This window comes from Platichthys flesus, chromosome 5 (assembly GCF_949316205.1).
Source record: "Platichthys flesus chromosome 5, fPlaFle2.1, whole genome shotgun sequence".
Classification (NCBI taxonomy): domain Eukaryota; kingdom Metazoa; phylum Chordata; class Actinopteri; order Pleuronectiformes; family Pleuronectidae; genus Platichthys; species Platichthys flesus.
Window position 1 is genome coordinate 12,128,048 of NC_084949.1, and position 16,924 is coordinate 12,144,971.

Sequence of the window (16,924 nt, forward strand, 5' to 3'; positions counted from 1 at the left end):
AAAGTAACTTTTAAGCAAGGCTGTCAAATATATGTAGTACAGTAGAAAATATTTTCTCTGAAGTGTTTATCAAAAGCAGCATAAAATGACACGGGCTCACGCACACGATAATTTGTCCATCTTCTTATTGTGCTTAGTTCCTCATGGCAATCATCAGGCTGTGTGGCATAGTTGGTAGAGCGTTTGCTCTCCAACAAAAAGGAACCAGGTTCTAACCCCACTCTTTCTCATCTTCTAGCTGGCAATATACTAGACCAGACCTGGGCATTGTACGGCCCCCTTTGGCTGTCTGTGACCGGCCCGCGTGAGGTCAAAGGAATATTAGGAATCACACGTAAATAGGTGGACATCATGCAAAGAATACAACAACATTTCTTTTATTTTGAAGGTGCCTTTTTTTAACATCTACCTGACGTACATCCTGAATGCCCGCGAGCGGATGATGTTTTGGCGAACGGAGTTAAGAAGAGATGGGAGTTAGCTGTTAAAGTCCGCAAAAATGTCAGCCCACGTTAAGACTAGAAATATCGATGGGAAAGCCGTATGCTTAGTTTGTGGAGAAAAGATCGCTGTTTTTAAGGATTACAATTTGAACCGGCATTACGATTCAAAGCACGGAGAGACTTTTACGGACGAACCGTAACGAGAAGGATCGAGGACATCGCGGGAAATCTCGAGCTTCACCTGCTAAAGAAAGTAGTCGATTTTGACTTTTTCTCCTTGGCTGTGGATGAGGGCTGTGATGTCTGCGACACAGCCCAGTTACTCATCGTTGTACGTGGGATGACGAAAGACTTTGCGATTACTGAGGAGCTGGCAGCAATGCGGGCAATAAAAGGGACGACTTTTGAAGCGGATGCAAGATAAAGTGAGGGAAATTAACCCACGGTCATGAAAAACCTGGAAAAGTCATGGAATTGTTAAATGTTTATTTCCAGTCCTGGAAAAGTGCTTGAAAAAAATGTAATCCCAAAAGTTTTGGAGAAGTCATGGAGATTTGTTATATTCATATTTTCATGTCGTTAATTAACGCTGAGTTTGAATCAATTCATATGCTTTTAAAAGAAATACGCTCTGTGTATTATACATCAGGAGGTGTTGTGTAAGTCAGTGCAAAAAATGAATCATGTTACTGATGTTGTAACTAAATTAGTTAACTTTATCAGGGCAAGAGCTGAATCACAGACAGTTTGTTGCACTTTTGGAAGAGCATGAGACTGAACATGGGGACATAGGCTACCACAAAGCTTTCAGATGGCTCAGTCTGGACAAAGTGCTTAAAACAGTATGGGACCTGAGAGCAGAGATTCAAGAGTTTTGTGAGTGTTCTAAAAATGTAAGTCGCTTTGGATAAAAGCGTCAGCTAAATGACATGTAATGTAATGTAATGTAATGTGAAAAGAAAGGCAAGGACCTCTGAGAGATCTGGATGGAAGATCTTGCATTTGCTGTTGATGTCACTGCATTAATGAATGAGCCAAATACCAAACTGCAAGGCAAGGGCCTATTTGCACATGAAATGTACAGCCTGGTGAAGGCTTTCATGAGAAAGTTGCAGTTTCTTTCAAGCCAGTTGGAGGGTAACATCCTCAACCACATGCCATCTCTGAAAGAAGCCACACCATCAGTTGATCACCTCCGCATAGGTACACTGCTGGCAGAGCACTTTAATTCAGTGTCACTGCTGGAGTTTTATTCTTCTCTCAAAGAGGAGAACTTTTCATATGTGACGAGGCATGCTCAGAAGATGTTGGTTCTCTTTGGATCTACTGACATGTGAAAATTTTCTGTGATGAAGTTTAACAAATCCAGATACTGATCCTCTCTCACTGATGATCACCTGTCAGCTGTCCTTCGCATATCCACCTCAGATATTCAACCTGACTTCAGTGCACTTGTTCATGCCCATGAACAGACCCGATATCTCTCACTTAACAAGAAAAAAAACGTAAATGGGGTGATTAGACTATATGCAAATAGTAATAGCGCTTTGTATACAGTTAATTTAAAGCTGATGTTTGGAATACTGCAAAAAAATTGCATTATTTGTTCACAACTGTTCTTGTAAATGTTGATTAAAGTTTGATATATTGTTGGCGTTATTACTTTGCCTGCCTCACTTTTTCATTGCCTAACCATAACATTTACTCTTATCTGTAGAAGCTCATCAAATTAATATGAGTAGAATTAAGTTCACTTATTGGTCCATGTTTCTCATGTGGCCCCTCTGGAAAATGAATTGCCCACCCCTGTACTAGACTCTTACAGTTAGCAGGATTTCTCCTATTAATTGCAAAATATCTTACACTATGTAAATTTAAATTAATTAAATATACAAACACATTTTTTTTATTTTAATTAAATTAAATTCAATTTAAAAAATTGAATTTAATTTGTTTTAATTACAATTTTTGATAATCATCGTCATTTCTTCGTGATGGTTCAGGGGTAAATGATGCTGGTCTTCACACGTGACTGACCTACGCAAGCCTGTAGCTGCCACCCTCCCACAGGAGATTATGTGCTTGTGTGTCCGCGGCGCTTCCCGGTTCTTCACGATACTACGCTGCCGGTGCGAACAGCCCAAGTATTTAACATGGGCGAGGACAGGAGGCGGAGCGCTCCTCGCAGCCTGCTATCTCCGGTGCGTCCCCGGGGTTAGAGGATGATGGTGTGACGTTAATGTATTGTTTCACATTGAATGTGTCACGTCTCCTATGTCGCCTGTACCAGGAGCCGCCCCTGTCACTGGTTATCTTGGCTCGCTGTCTGGCCGGTAACCAGCCGTCCGGACCGCTCCGTGAATAAGGAGGAGGAATGCGGCCACTTTATTTCCCGGATATACAGCAGGAGCAACAATCGCATCACTTCTAGGTGGTCCGTCACTTCTCGTTATACACACAATTTTAGCGTCTTTTCCCACAATACCCAGGTGCACTACGTCACACACTACAAACTTTCCTTAAAGGGGCAGGTCATACCTGCAACACAACAGCTTTCGGTCTCATATACAGATGGCAAGAGAAAGCAGAGACGCAGACTCAACAACTACATCCGAGATCCGATGCACCTTATTATTATTTGAGCGATTTTTTTACACACTGTCTGCTGATAAAGATTCCGACAGCAAAGGCAAGGGGTAGTGATGGATAAGGTTTTCTTTAACAAGTTAAGTCTTTCATTCTCACTTTCCACCTTAAAACTGTGAAATGAACTGAACTATGAACTAGTTCAGGATTTAAATGTTGAACTATGAACGTGAACTATTCATTTTTATTTGTATGAACTAAACTTTGAACTAGTTCATGAGAGGTGTGAACTTGCACAACACTGTTGATTAGTTAATCTAGACGTGTTTACTTTCTTGGAACCAAATTTTGATGCTGTTCTATCAGATATTGTCATTATTTAGTCGGGCATAGAAATTAAGTGCCATAGATCTTCCCAGATTCAATAATAGTATATAAAACCCCAAGAATACTTTGAGGAAGGATTATTTCATAGTGTCCTTGAAACGTATTCTATTAAAACAAATTGGGAAACACTGAAGCTGCATTTTCGCATTGAAACTTCTTGTATAATTACACAGTGGTTTTGTCTGATGTGGACTTCAAGGTTTCATATGTGATTTTTTTAACAGCTTTGTTATTTTGAATCAGGAGGCCTTCATATGATCAACAATACACATTTCATTACGGGTCCTAACTGGGTCCTTCAGGCACCTCGGGCAGCTGTCTGGCTCTCTGCTGTGATTGGCCGCCCCTCCCGTCCCGTTCATTTGACAAGACAAATACTCCTCGGCTGAGTTTGGTCGCTAGAAAGAAAAGAGTCCTGTAACCTGTCTTTGTGCGATGGCTGCAAACATGACCGAGGATCGACCCGAGCGATCCGATGGAAAGATCGTGAAGATGGAGGTCGATTACAGTGGGACCGTGGACACGCGTATCCCGGAGAGCGAGAAAATGGCCAAAGTAAGCGGAGAGTGAAAGAGGCCAGCGCCGGCTGAGTCATGGTGCACCGGGACCACTGTGTTAGCATACAAGCTAGCACACACAGGCTCTAGCACTACCAGGAAACTTCATGTACCCACTAACCAAATCTTTTAACTGAACATTAGTCATCATTTAAACATGTTTGTTTTGTAATTCCCACACATTTGTGTTACGCGTTTATTTCCACCTGCTCGTTTGTGTATGTTGCTAGTAGTAATAGCAGTCTTGTCATTGCCAGCATAGCTAACTTGCTAGCCACACGGAGTGCCTGTAATTTTGTGTACTAATACAAAAACATGGAATACATGTATATTGATGTAGCTGACGGGAGGTTTGTGTATTTATCTGCTGCAGGAGGGGAAACTACAGGAGGCCGTTGACAACTTGTTGTCATTGGAGAAACAAACCAGAACAGTAAGTTAGCATATTCATTGGGCACAATTTGTTTACTTACTCTTTATGCATATGAATTTCGAAGTTTTGCTCCAAATGAGAATTAACATTTACATTGAACAATGATGTGGCATTATTTCTCAGCCGAGCAACTCCATAGGTTTTACATTTCAAAACATTTTACATTCTCATTCAGCCGCAAACTCTAATGAAGTCCGTCAAGCAGTTTTCAACCTGTGACATCTTCTAAAACTAAGTAAAGCATCCATCAAATCATCTTTCAGAACAAGTCCTGTGAGATCTTGTAACAAGTGTTGACCATAGTATAAAACTGCACTAGCCAACATCCATATCAAATTATTTCTCTGGTAGGATTTACAGTGGGTGGGCCCTTAGCATCAAAATATGGTACGAGTCCCTTTTACGGGGTTGTGCTTCTAAAAGGTTTAATGAAATATTTGTACATATTGTATTCTGTGTGTTTACTTATCTGCTATCACCCCTTCCCAGGCATCAGACATGGTGTCCACCTCCAGAATACTCGTTGCAGTGGTTCAGATGTGTTATGAAGCCAAGGACTGGGATGCACTGAACGAAAACATCATGTTGCTCACCAAAAGGAGGAGTCAGCTCAAACAGGTCCGATACTTCTTTTTCCAAAATCACAGGACTTCAAACACATTTGATTTAATGCATTCATTTCTTATCAGATTTCATTACCAACATCTTATTTATCTTGTGTTCTCTTTCTCATTAGGCTGTTGCCAAAATGGTCCAGGAATGTTACAAGTATGTGGATGCTGTGACCGATCTGGACATCAAGCTTAGACTCATAGACACCCTTCGCACAGTGACAGCTGGCAAGGTGTGGAATGTGTTTGTGTGTTTTGTAACAGTGTTTTAAACTAAATGCATAAATATATAACTGTGGACTTGGGAAGAGCTTGAAAGTAGCAGGTTGACTGTACAGGAGGAAGCACTGAGGAATTTTCCTTATTGGGTGCACCACAATGCATAGTTTACTTGTTAAGCCTCTTTCGTATCCATTCAAGGAAACAAAGGAACTGATTTAAGTACAGTTTGTGTTCATTTAAAAAGATTCTCTACCTCTCACAGGCAGGTGCCAATGTGGTCTAGTATGTAAGGGGAAGTTTTCGGGTGAAGAATGGGTGACCATTGCACCGTAACATATTTCCCATCCTCCTTCCTAATACACTGATCTTGTCCTCCTCACAGATCTACGTTGAGATTGAACGTGCCAGGCTGACAAAGACCTTGGCCGGTATTAAGGAGCGGAACGGGGAGGTGAAAGAAGCTGCTGCCATTCTTCAGGAACTTCAGGTAAGAGACTTGCCTTCTTTTTTTCCTTGTAAAATTAAGAAATACTGTGAAGTTGTTTCAAGGTTCAAAATAATGTGATTCTTGGGGAGAAATGGATTTGGACATGTTGATGTTTTGTGTCATCACATTTATATATTTGTCAAATACGCAAATGAAAGACATTTGCATGGTCTGCTGTACACAAAGTGCTTAGAAAATGTTTCCCCCGTTTAGGTGGAGACATATGGCTCCATGTCGAAAAAGGAGAAGGCGGAGTTTATCTTGGAACAGATGAGGCTCTGCATTGCTGTCAAGGATTACATTCGCACCCAGATCATCAGCAAGAAGATTAGCACCAAATTCTTCCAAGAGGAGGGCAGTGAGGTAAGAAAAGCGCCAGGAGTAGTGATTTTTTTTTTTTACCTGCATGTTCACTTTCACACAGGTTTTTCCCTCGGTTGATCTGAGCTGAGTAGGTTTGTGTATAACTCTTCTTTTTGTCCCATGGGACAATTTTAGGAGTTGAAGCTCAAGTATTACAACCTGATGATTCAGGTGGACCAGCACGAGGGCTCCTATCTGTCTATCTGCAAACACTACCGGGCCATTTATGACACGCCCTGCATCTTGGAGGACAGCAGCAAGTGGCAACAGGTACATGGGCTTACTTTGTATGCAGAACACAGTAAAGTATATTTCTGCTTGTTTACAGTACTATGACTGAAGAGGAAAATATTACGTCTTTACTTACAGTAGCTCACATATCACAATAAAACATCAGTATACCTTCTCCAAACCCTTGCCTGTTGAGTCCTGATGGAAAAGCAATCAATACGTTTGTCTTCCAGGCCCTGAAGAGTGTGGTGCTGTACGTGATTCTTTCTCCTTACGACAATGAGCAGTCAGACCTTGTACACAGAATCAGTGAAGACAAGAAACTGGAGGAAATCCCCAAATACAAGTAAGACGTACTTTCTACCTCTTGGCCCGTTGGTACAATGGGATTTGGACCTAAATTCATCAATATGCATTAACTTTACTATTGACAATTAATTGTAGGACTTGACATATTAGCCAGTTGGTGGTCTGAAGATATAACTGTTTTGTTTTCTGCTCAGGGGAGTTGATCATAGTGACAGAAATGGTGATGTCACGTGCATGCCCTCTGCAGCAGGTTGCGAACACCAGGGAGTTTTCAACATAGTTTTCCTCTATTCCCAGGGACCTTCTGAAGCAGTTTACCACTATGGAGCTGATGCGCTGGGCTGCACTGGTGGAAGATTATGGGAAGGAGCTGAGAGAGGGCTCAACTGATAGCCCCGCCACAGACGTCTTTGATTGTTCAGAGGAGGGGGAGAAAAGGTGGAAGGACCTGAAGAACAGAGTGGTGGAGCATGTAAGTCACACAAGTCTGCTCTTCTAAATTTTAAAATACCAGAATAATATAAGTCAAATTCTAAAACAGTACTTGTATATTGTGAAAATTAGTATTTTTCACATCATTTTGGAGGGTTGTCATTTACATTAGTTTATTAAACTACATTCAGACATTAGTAAGAATACAAGTAACACAAAGTTTGTGATTGACTGTGTGGCAAACAAACTCTGACCACATAATTTTTTAATCCTAAAATACAAGACAATCTGCCTTTTTGGAAACCTATTTAGAATACTGTGTTTTATTATGCCCAATGGGTTCTTTTGGTTGTGACCTAAAATCCTCCTTTACATACAGATATGTATATTGATATAATTACTGCCTCTTCCCCCAGAACATCAGAATAATGGCCAAATATTACACCAGAATCTCGATGAAGAGGATGGCTGGACTCCTTGACCTCTCCATTGATGTAAGCAACAGTTTTTCTTAATAGCTCGAAGTGATGCTCCCAATAACGGCACAGAAAAGAACAGATTTCTTTGAAGGATAACATGTGTTTTTTTTTGGTATGGCTTCACTAAAGTAGACAAAATATTTATCATATCCATAAATATATGATGTAAGATTGACTACTGCATCTTTTAGATGCATGAATCGCAAATGTATGAAATCCTCAAATAAGTGGTTATAGTTGAAACAAAAAGGTAAACCTATATGGATTTCTAAAAATATATTCTAATATAAGTAGTTTCATAGTGATTTGCTGATTATGTTGATGTAAATAGGCTACCTTAGTTCAGCCTTGGAAGTAAATTTGCAGGATTTGGACTCTTTGAAAAAAAATGTCCTTGTGCTCCGATATTTTATCAGGAATCTGAAGAGTTCCTCTCCACCCTCGTTGTGAACAAGACCATCTACGCAAAGGTCGACCGAATGGCCGGCATCATCAACTTTCAGAGGCCAAAAGACCCCAACGACCTGCTCAACGACTGGTCGCACAAACTCAACTCTCTCATGTCTCTGGTCAACAAGACCACTCATCTCATTGCCAAGGAGGAGATGATCCACAACCTGCAGTGAAAAAGAAAAATGTTTTTTGTTTTGGTCCATATGTGTTGTTTTCCCTCTGTGGAAAAGCTTTTGAATATACAATATATTAGTGGACTGTGAATGCAGCATTATTCCAACGTCTTAAATGGAGAAAAATCTGCAGCACGTACACAGCACCTCAACTGTGTTCATTTTTTACTGTCTGTTAAAACATCGACAATAAACACATGAGCGCCCCTCCTCTTTGCTTCCTTCTGTCAGATCGTGGCTAATATTTGTTTTAAATGTTTTCTTACCAATGTAAACAATAACTACTCTTGTTTAGACAATCATTGTATGTAGACTAGCATGTGTTACAATTTTTCAAGGGTTGTCAACCCAAACACTGACATAGCAAAAAACTCTATCCAATACAATTTAATTAATATGAATCCATATATAACCCTATCAAAATCCAGTTCACAGAAATAAACTGGAAAGAAACTCATCTTCTAGAAAATTGTAAGGGTCCAGTTAATAAGGTATTACACTTTAATTTTGATGACAGGAAAACAATAGTATAATAGATGAGATCTGAGCCATTTCTCCATAAAAGTTCTAATGTCTAAAATTTCCCCGATCTAATTTTTAAAATACTCCTGTTTCTGTTTTCAACAAAGATTCAAAAGGCAAATTACTCATACCCTGATAATGTTTCTTTAAAGGTGTTTGCTAATTCAGTCTAAAGCCAGTCAATTAGGTGACCACCCCATACAGACTGGTGACAAATAAAGTGAAACATGCACTTATGCATTTCTAGATTTGAACACCCATTGTAAGTTTACAGTTAACAAGACCTTAAATGAGGAATCATCAATTGCAAAAGCAGCAGTCATTAATGAAGATGTTAATGGTGCAAACAAATTACATTTGCAGTTTTAAAAAATTGTGACACGTGTATCAGTATATTTAAAGTCTGTTTAAAATCGATGGAGTTGCAAAACTTCCAGTTGAGTTTTGAAGTGAAACTGAAGCTGTTCTGACAGCTCAGTGTGGAAGAGGAAGTGATTCATCGATTGACATCGGGCAGGAAATTACATCACCAGTTTTGAAACTTTCAAACCATCAATTCGATGAAAAGACAAGATGTTATCACCAAAGTCTGATTGACTGAAATAAAGGTTTTAATATAAATTATGGTTTTATCAAAAATAATTTCCAATACAGTATTGCCCCTTCATTTTCAACCATTACTGGACAATGATGTACTGTTAAAATATATGGTTGTTTTTCAAATTTGATATCAGGGTTTCCTGTTTGGTTTCCTTTAAGATACTGTTCAGTTCAGATTATTCACCGCTACAACAGCACACAACTCATCTGCAATACATGTAGGATATTTTCTGTGCTCACTGGTGTAACTTCGAAGTAACTACTTAGCTTTCCTCACTTTTTGGATTTGTTTGACTGACTTATTTTGTCCTTTAGCTGGTTGTGTAATGCTTGAGCCAAACCATGCCTCATTGTTAATTGTCACTTCCTTTTGTCCCCGTGTTTTGAGTCCCCCTGTATAATAACCCAAGAATTTAAAAAAACAAAAAAACATTTAAGATCAAGACTGCTCCTGGCTGTATAACAAACACAAGTGCAGTCATGTCTGTATTCAATAAGGTTTCCAGTTTCCACTAAAATGTCTGTGAAGTTGTCTCTGATGTCAAACACACAGTAAGTTCTTCTCAACGGCCTGAGAGAAACCCATTTAAACTGCCATCGCTTGCTTTATTCCTCTCAATAAAGATGCTCAGCTACACCTGCTTTCATCATGAATATTATTGAAAACATGTGCTTTTCCTGCCATGATGTGCCAAAATGTAATAAAAGAGATATAACCCTTAAGCTTCTGGACTGTTTAACCCTGCATGATGATACCTAACACACTATTGCACTATTCATCATGATTCAGTTATTATAGCTTAATTAACATGAGCAGTACATTGGGATGGTATTACCAGTTTTCTTTCTGTTTTTCTTTTTATTTAAGCTAGTTGTTGGCATATATATTTTTTTGTAGCCAGTCAGTCCGCTCCAATCAGCCCCTGTGGTATTGCTCCCACGTTGAGTTTCATATAGGTTCAGCCTGGTGAGGGTTTGATAAATGAGAATCGGTTGAAAGTTAAAACAAAGAAAATCGACAGAATCCCACGTGGTAGGTGTTTCCAAAAGGTTTGATCCCAGGTTATAGGCTGTGCCCCTTATCACGTGCAACTGTCCAAATAGAGACTTGAATATTGTGTTTTGCTATTAAGTAAAATCATATCGTGGTTTCAACTTGTTTACAGGAAACTGAAGCCTGTCTGCACTAACGTGTTAAACGCACCACGGGGCTTTTGGGGTTGGTAGGGGGGGAGGGGTATTTATTTCAGGGTTAGAGCAATGGCCCCTCGAAATGTCTTTGCATAACCCCCGATTATAGGTTCTCATGAAATAATTCGCATCTTTTTCTGTATCTTTTTATTTCAATAAGCCAAAGTAGCTTTTGTGATACAATGTGTAATTTTAAATAGCTGTAATACAAACAAAGAAGTGAGTGAGTACAAACTAACTGGTGTTTAACGTCCCGGTTAGAGCGAACGATGGTAAATCCAAGCAGCCATAGAAAGAACTGCACACGCGCATGCACGCACACGCAGTCCTCGCAGTCCTCGCAACCTTCAGATCAGTACATCCCACTATGCTTTGCGACGGTCTGACAAGTGGATCCAAGATGGCGTAGAAAGTAAAGCTAGGTAAGTGTTGACTTCCCATTTTCAGCCCTTCCAGTCGCCTTTTCCGTCGCCGAGCCCCCGACACGGATCCCCTCCTCAAATCGGTGGGATACTGCCGAACGCATCGAGTCCGTGCACGGACAGCAGCACGATGTCACGTCCCTGATATGCGCGTAAACACCGTGGCAAAATCGCAGGCCCGAACCCGTTTTGTTACGGCGAAACCTAGCTAGCTAGCTCGCTAGCGTCCACAAGCCAGCCAGCCATTCTTGTTGTGAGCCTGTGCCAAGAAAGGCCGTTGGCCGGCTAACGAGCTAACTTTTAGCTACACGTAGCCTGGTAAGTGAGGCCAGCGTGTTTACGATGTGCAGAGGTGGACGCTAAGTTAACCTACACTCTGTGGTGGGGACCTTATTTCTGGGCTTTGTGGCGCTGCCGTCATCCCGCCGACTTGCCACAGTCATGACAAGTTGAGCAGACAAACAACAGCGAGAAGTAGAAAACACCACACACGTCGGGGATTGTGTTCAGCGGCGTGTGCTCGTTACGTTTCTTTTTTTCACATTGAACTGTTCTGCTTGGAGAAAATCCTCATTTACAGCCGTGTTTTCCTCAGATCGCTGCCAACGACACCTTCGAGCCAAATAGCGTTACGTCCGCTCCACTGTGCTGCAGACGCGGCTGTGGTCACTGTTGTAGGATCCCACGACTGAATCCCACAAAGCAGACCCAGTGTCCACCCACTGTATCCCGCCAAAGTGTTTGTTGCTGTCCCCATGAAGTGGCTGTCTGGCCAACACTAACATTAGGTAACGGCTATTCCTGCAGACCTCACAAACACGGCGTGCGAGACGCTGCACAGGGTTTGAATTGACCTCTTTGTGTCTTAGGATCTCTTCCGTTTGGTTGTTTAGAATGTAGGATGAGATGTTAAATATCCCTTGTACATTTGAAGGCCTTCTTCACAATTTAGGTTACCAACTTCCAGTAGATGTAAGCAGGTGTTAGTGGCCACCAGCGGATGCTAAGGGGCTATTTTCCATCGCTCTGCCTAAGTCCAGGCAACTTCTAGGCCTCATGTGACACACTGCAGAAGTGCCAACTAGAATGTGATGATCCTTTTCTGTAAAATTGAAACATCAGTGTGGTAGTTGCCCCCTGGAGATGAGATGTGATGAACGTTTCTGCTGTGGTTCTTTTGTCTAAATACACTTCCCTACACACACCTGAACTGCTTCCAAGTGGGGCTTGACCTGTGTTTCTCATTTAAAATGCTTAATATGATTCAAATGGGATAATTACACATGCTGCACGGTTATTTGTCCTGTCTGGCCACTTGGCAGTGCGTCACATACAAGGATACACTGATTATTATTTATTTTTTTCAGGGGAAGGGAAATCAGCAACATTTCACCTTTTTTCTAGTGGAAAATCTGATGTAATGAAGAACAGCAGCGCTGTAATATTTTTTTCAGACACGTTCATGAAGTCTCAAAGTGTTAACAGCTGAGGTCATCCACTGGGTTCCGTTTATTCATACTCATCATGTCTGTGTGAGGAAATGTAAGATGGGTGTGCTTTCTCCAGCAACACTGGCTATAACGGAGAATACATTGCATGAGGTTCAAATGTTACGTTGTGTTGCATTTATGTTAATTCTGGGGGAAACCAAAACTGTTCAAACCTGCGATGGATGTCATACAGCAACACTAACTTAACGTTTTCATCTGTGTCATTTGTATGTTAGCTCAGAATTTGTCTGTATGTTATGGTTCTAAGAGACAAGAACAGACGGACTCACAAGCAGGGCCAGTTGGGCCGAAGCAGCTGTTACAAGCAGTGTTGCCTGTTGCTGGGTACTCAAGAAGTAACTGTCTGAAAGATTCAAGATGAACATGCTTTTTAGTCCAAAATTAGGCCAAAATGGGAGATGCACCCCCCCTCTCCTCTTCTTGCATATACTTTTATGTCCAATCACTCTTTCACAATAAGCCAGTATTGAGCCAGCAGTTTTTGTGATAAAAGTTTTTCTCTGCCACCCTGTGATAAGCTGACATGACAATGCTGAAACCAGGGAGGTGGAAATGGGACCAAAAGTTACTAGGCTGTTGGCCAAAGTTGAGCATTTGGGGCCCTGGTGTTCACAGCAGGTCACAGTGTACCTTCCCTATCCTGATTTGTGGTGGTTTGTGTGGAGGAGGAAACGCAACTTCTTATAATCGCAGATGGAGATTTAGATTCTCATCCCTTCGCCCTGTTGCATTTTCTGTTGTTTAGCAAGGCATGGATGAAATAGTACTCGGGCCGTTGAGGCTAAGGCATTATGCAGCAAATTGAAGCTTGCATCAACTGTTGGTTAGAATATCGTGAAGCTCATCATTTAGTAAAAAAGATGAGCATCCCTGATCTGACCAAACCAGGGACCTGCAAGAAATTTGCTGCGATTTGGGCTAGATTTTTTTTAAGTGGCTCTTGTGAAGACCACTCCAGGATTGGACCAGATGAAAATGCTACTTATTTAACACTTTGAAACATACTTTGCTTTTGTTCCATATGTATTGATTGCAGCAGTTGAATTTAGAAGTACTGTGAGAGCATGAGCCACTGAGTCACCCAAAATTATACTTTTGGACGCATTGTTTCAGATACATAAAACAGATTTTTTTTTTTTAAGAGGAAAGTGTGAAACTCCAACTCATCAGGTGTCAAACATTGTTTGCTTTAAAACGTTATGTGCCTCAGTAGCATCAGTGTTTCTTATAATGGCCTTTATGTCCTGCCACAGTTTCAAATGAACTGAAAAATGAACCACTCAGATCTCTGATAGTGTTTTGCCCTGTTGCATCATTGTAGAGCTTTGCATAGCTGGTGTGTACGCTCAGCCCCCTCTCTCTTTCTCTCACACTCACAAACACTGACAATGAACCTATCTATCATAGTCAGACTGACCATTGGAAACACTGGGAGAAATCCCACTGAATCACGGAGCCTATGGACCCTCAACAAATTCTATTTAAGTTTTTACCAGCTCAGCAGGCAGGTCGAAGTTGGTATAACACCGGGAGTTTCCACTTAATATGTGTACATCCCCATGGTGGTTATACTTCTCACAGCAGGCAGGCAGAAGGTGGTGATACAGCAGCCCTCTCTGTGCATCTGTCTGCTGGAGTGTGCATGAGAGTGTGCTGCATGCGTCTGTGCGCTGGTTTATTCCCCATAAAGGCAGGTAACAGAACAGATAGATTCTGTAAGATTGAAGACAGTGCAGAGACCAAAGCAGATGTGCTGAATTTCAATATAAAGTTGAGATTCAGCATCTGTGTATTTCTGTTAGCTTATAGTTCATGTTGGTTATTTGGCTCTGTGGTTATCAAGTTCACAAGTTAGCAACTAGTATCAATCTGTGTGAATACAAGTGGGATAGACAGAAGCATTGTCTATATTTTAATTCACTGTCAGTATTAACAACCATTGGGAACTTATTACAATGTTGATTAAAAAATATATATTTATATATTGGGCAGTGATGGAGACATTAATCACTTTTTTTTGTTTTATTTTGAAAGGAAGGGTGGCTGCTTTTGAAACATACGCATTCATATTACGTATGCATTAATATATATATCTCTGCCAAAGCGGTAATGTTTTGGCTCCTTTGTTGGTTGATAGGCGTGTTTGTTTGTTTCTCAGCAGGATCATGTAAACTACTTAGCTTGACATATTCACAGATTTAACAGGGAATAATTCATTGATCTTGATGAAAAATTAGGCATATTTATGTATTTATGTACTTATGAGTGTGTGCAATTTGGTGCAGATCCAAAATCCAGATCTACTCTTTTTGGTTGTTCTTTTTACTATCAACATATCAATGTTCTGCAATAGACCCTGTCGGATTTGGTGATCTACATTGTTTTGTTGGCTTAGCTATAAGGCCCGATTGACAGTAAGGGTACTGTCAGGTCTCTGTAGAGGTATGTGCTCTTTTTAGTACCCTTCTAGTTTTCTCATGTTACTAAGGCCATAATTATTCCGACCTGAAAGTTGTGTACATGAGCATGCACAGCAATAAATTAATTTAAACCAAAAATAAGTTTGGTGTACAGTTCAAAATAAACCAGGCAAAACCAGAATCAGAATTATTGTTATAGCCATGTATATTTGCACATACAGGAAATTGCCTTGGTGTGGTTGGTGCACTTTACAAACAACAAATTAAAAACAAAACAAAAATAATTTTGGACCCCCCACAGAGTGAAAGATGGCAGACACTGTGCCTGGAAAGGGATACGTGTGTTCAAAATAGCCGTTGCATTCTTTCACCACAACAGTAGAAAAATAGAAAAGGAAGGCTGGTCATCTGTCTGTGAACACTCAATGTAAAAAAATCTGGGTTGAATTATAAAATATTTTTTATCAATACCCTTTTGGCAACAACCCGGAACATTGGGACCAAATCCTCCCTTTTAGTTGTACACTAAAGACATTTGCGTTTGAGATCAAAGCATGAGTATGATACCAGTTCAGAATTCCCCCCTGTTATTTACATGTAGATTTGTAATGCATCTTAAGACAGCGCACCTTTTTTTTTTTTTTTATTTGAACCCACCCAAGTGATCCAAAATATTCAAACAACTGCTGCTGTTGTCCTTGGCCAGCATGTTTGTCTGTTGCGCTGCACACCAGTAGTCTCTTTCTTTTTCACAACATTCCAAATAGTTGTTTTGGCTTTACCCAATGTTTATGCAATGACTGATCAATATCCCAGTTTTCTCTTCTTTAAATAGTTTTCATACACAGACAGCTCTCAATCTTTGTGTTGGTTTATCCTTCTCAGCATTAAATCCAGTCTTCACACGTGGAAGCCAAGATTAGACATTCAGAGCTATTAAAAAAAAAAAAAAACTAACAACTTTTTGAAACTAACACTTTAGTAGCACTTAAATGGCACTTACTTATAGCACGTTGTAGTTTTGCTTTATTTGAAGAAATTGTATGTTCTTGATTCTTGTCGTCCTTGGTATGTACCCTCGGGTTTGAATGCACTTATTGTAAGTCGCTTTGGATAAAAGCGTCAGCTAAATGAAATGTAATGTAATGTAATATTAAATATTTAAATAAATACAGGTAAAAGCCAACAATACTGAGCCAACCAGATGTCATATAACCCAAGATTTTTTTTTCAAATAGGTATTTTATTAGTTTAGTAGTGATGGAGTTAAAAGAAAATGTTTACCTTGAAGATGAAAATAAGAATTCTTGAGTAAATGTATTTATTTACTTCTGTCCACTGGAAGCAGACCACGTCAGACTGGGTCTTAAGTCAAGTCTGTTGCTGCTGGAGTGAACTGGGAGTGGTAAAGACTAGAGATGCACCGATTGCAAAATTCTTGGCCGATACGATTTCCGTTTTTTAAGGAGGTCTGACCTACCAAAACCGTTTTTTCCGATACCGATTTTCTAAGAAATAACTATAATCATATAATAGACACCATATTTGTTGGCTTGAGTACCCTTCTCCCAGACAACATTTTGCTTATATAGATGCCATGGTGGAGGGTTGCTGCGACTCTGCTGCATCCCTCCTCTTAGCGGCAGTGTCCTTATATGTGCTAAACACACCTGGGTGCTTCTTTTCCAAGTGGCGTATTAAGTTTGTTGTTCCAAATGTCTTAGGCGTTGATCCCCCACAGCTTATTTTTGACTTGCAAGCATTACAAACAGCGTGTTTTGGGTCGTCCTGGCACACAGTGAAATAAGTCCAAATCAGCGACATGTTTTCTTCCCGAGTCTTGTTCGTTTTTAGCTGTTTTGCTCTGGGCGTCTTGAGTGGCAGGTCACCGATTGTGGCCGATTGGATATAAAACCGGCTTTTTTAATCGGCGGCCGATTGATCGGTGCATCTCTAGTAAAGACAGATTAAACCTGGTAAAGGTTAATATATTGAAGGACATAGATTAAATACACACAGAAATCGAATGATACAGGAAATCGACATTGTGAAAGTACTCAGACAGTTGGCATTGTTTCTCTTATTTAGGCGC

The 16,924-nt window shown here is 40.4% G+C and overlaps 2 protein-coding genes across 4 annotated transcripts in view; both read left to right on the forward strand.

The window, feature by feature from the left end:
* The first annotated feature begins 3,771 nt into the window (after positions 1-3,771).
* Positions 3,772-8,372, forward strand: psmd12 (proteasome 26S subunit, non-ATPase 12). The gene is made up of 11 exons (XM_062388142.1): positions 3,772-3,971; positions 4,347-4,406; positions 4,896-5,024; positions 5,143-5,250; positions 5,622-5,726; positions 5,940-6,089; positions 6,225-6,359; positions 6,554-6,666; positions 6,927-7,101; positions 7,478-7,555; positions 7,957-8,372. The coding sequence occupies exons 1-11, from the start codon at positions 3,852-3,854 to the stop codon at positions 8,164-8,166; spliced, it is 1,383 nt and encodes a 460-aa protein (XP_062244126.1). The 5' UTR covers positions 3,772-3,851; the 3' UTR covers positions 8,167-8,372.
* Positions 8,373-10,825: 2,453 nt separating this feature from the next.
* The window catches only part of helz (helicase with zinc finger), a 49,313-nt gene continuing 43,214 nt past the window's right edge, over positions 10,826-16,924 (forward strand). For 2 of the 3 annotated variants that reach the window (XM_062386952.1, XM_062386954.1), the window contains exon 1: positions 10,826-10,901. The gene's annotated coding sequence lies outside the window, so the exon portion shown is untranslated. Of the gene's footprint in view, positions 10,902-11,496; positions 11,690-16,924 lie in introns of all 3 variants that reach the window. The other variant, XM_062386953.1, reaches the window with a different exon arrangement.

What these genes read in the sequence shown, in the direction of transcription:
- psmd12 (XM_062388142.1), top strand. Translation starts at nt 3,852, where the DNA reads ATGGCTGCAAACATGACCGAGGATCGACCCGAGCGATCCGATGGAAAG. An exon ending in GCACAGTGACAGCTGGCAAG is followed by an intron (nt 5,251 to 5,621) that starts GTGTGGAATGTG and finishes TCCTCCTCACAG; the next exon opens with ATCTACGTTGAGATTGAACG. An exon ending in TCCAAGAGGAGGGCAGTGAG is followed by an intron (nt 6,090 to 6,224) that starts GTAAGAAAAGCG and finishes GGACAATTTTAG; the next exon opens with GAGTTGAAGCTCAAGTATTA.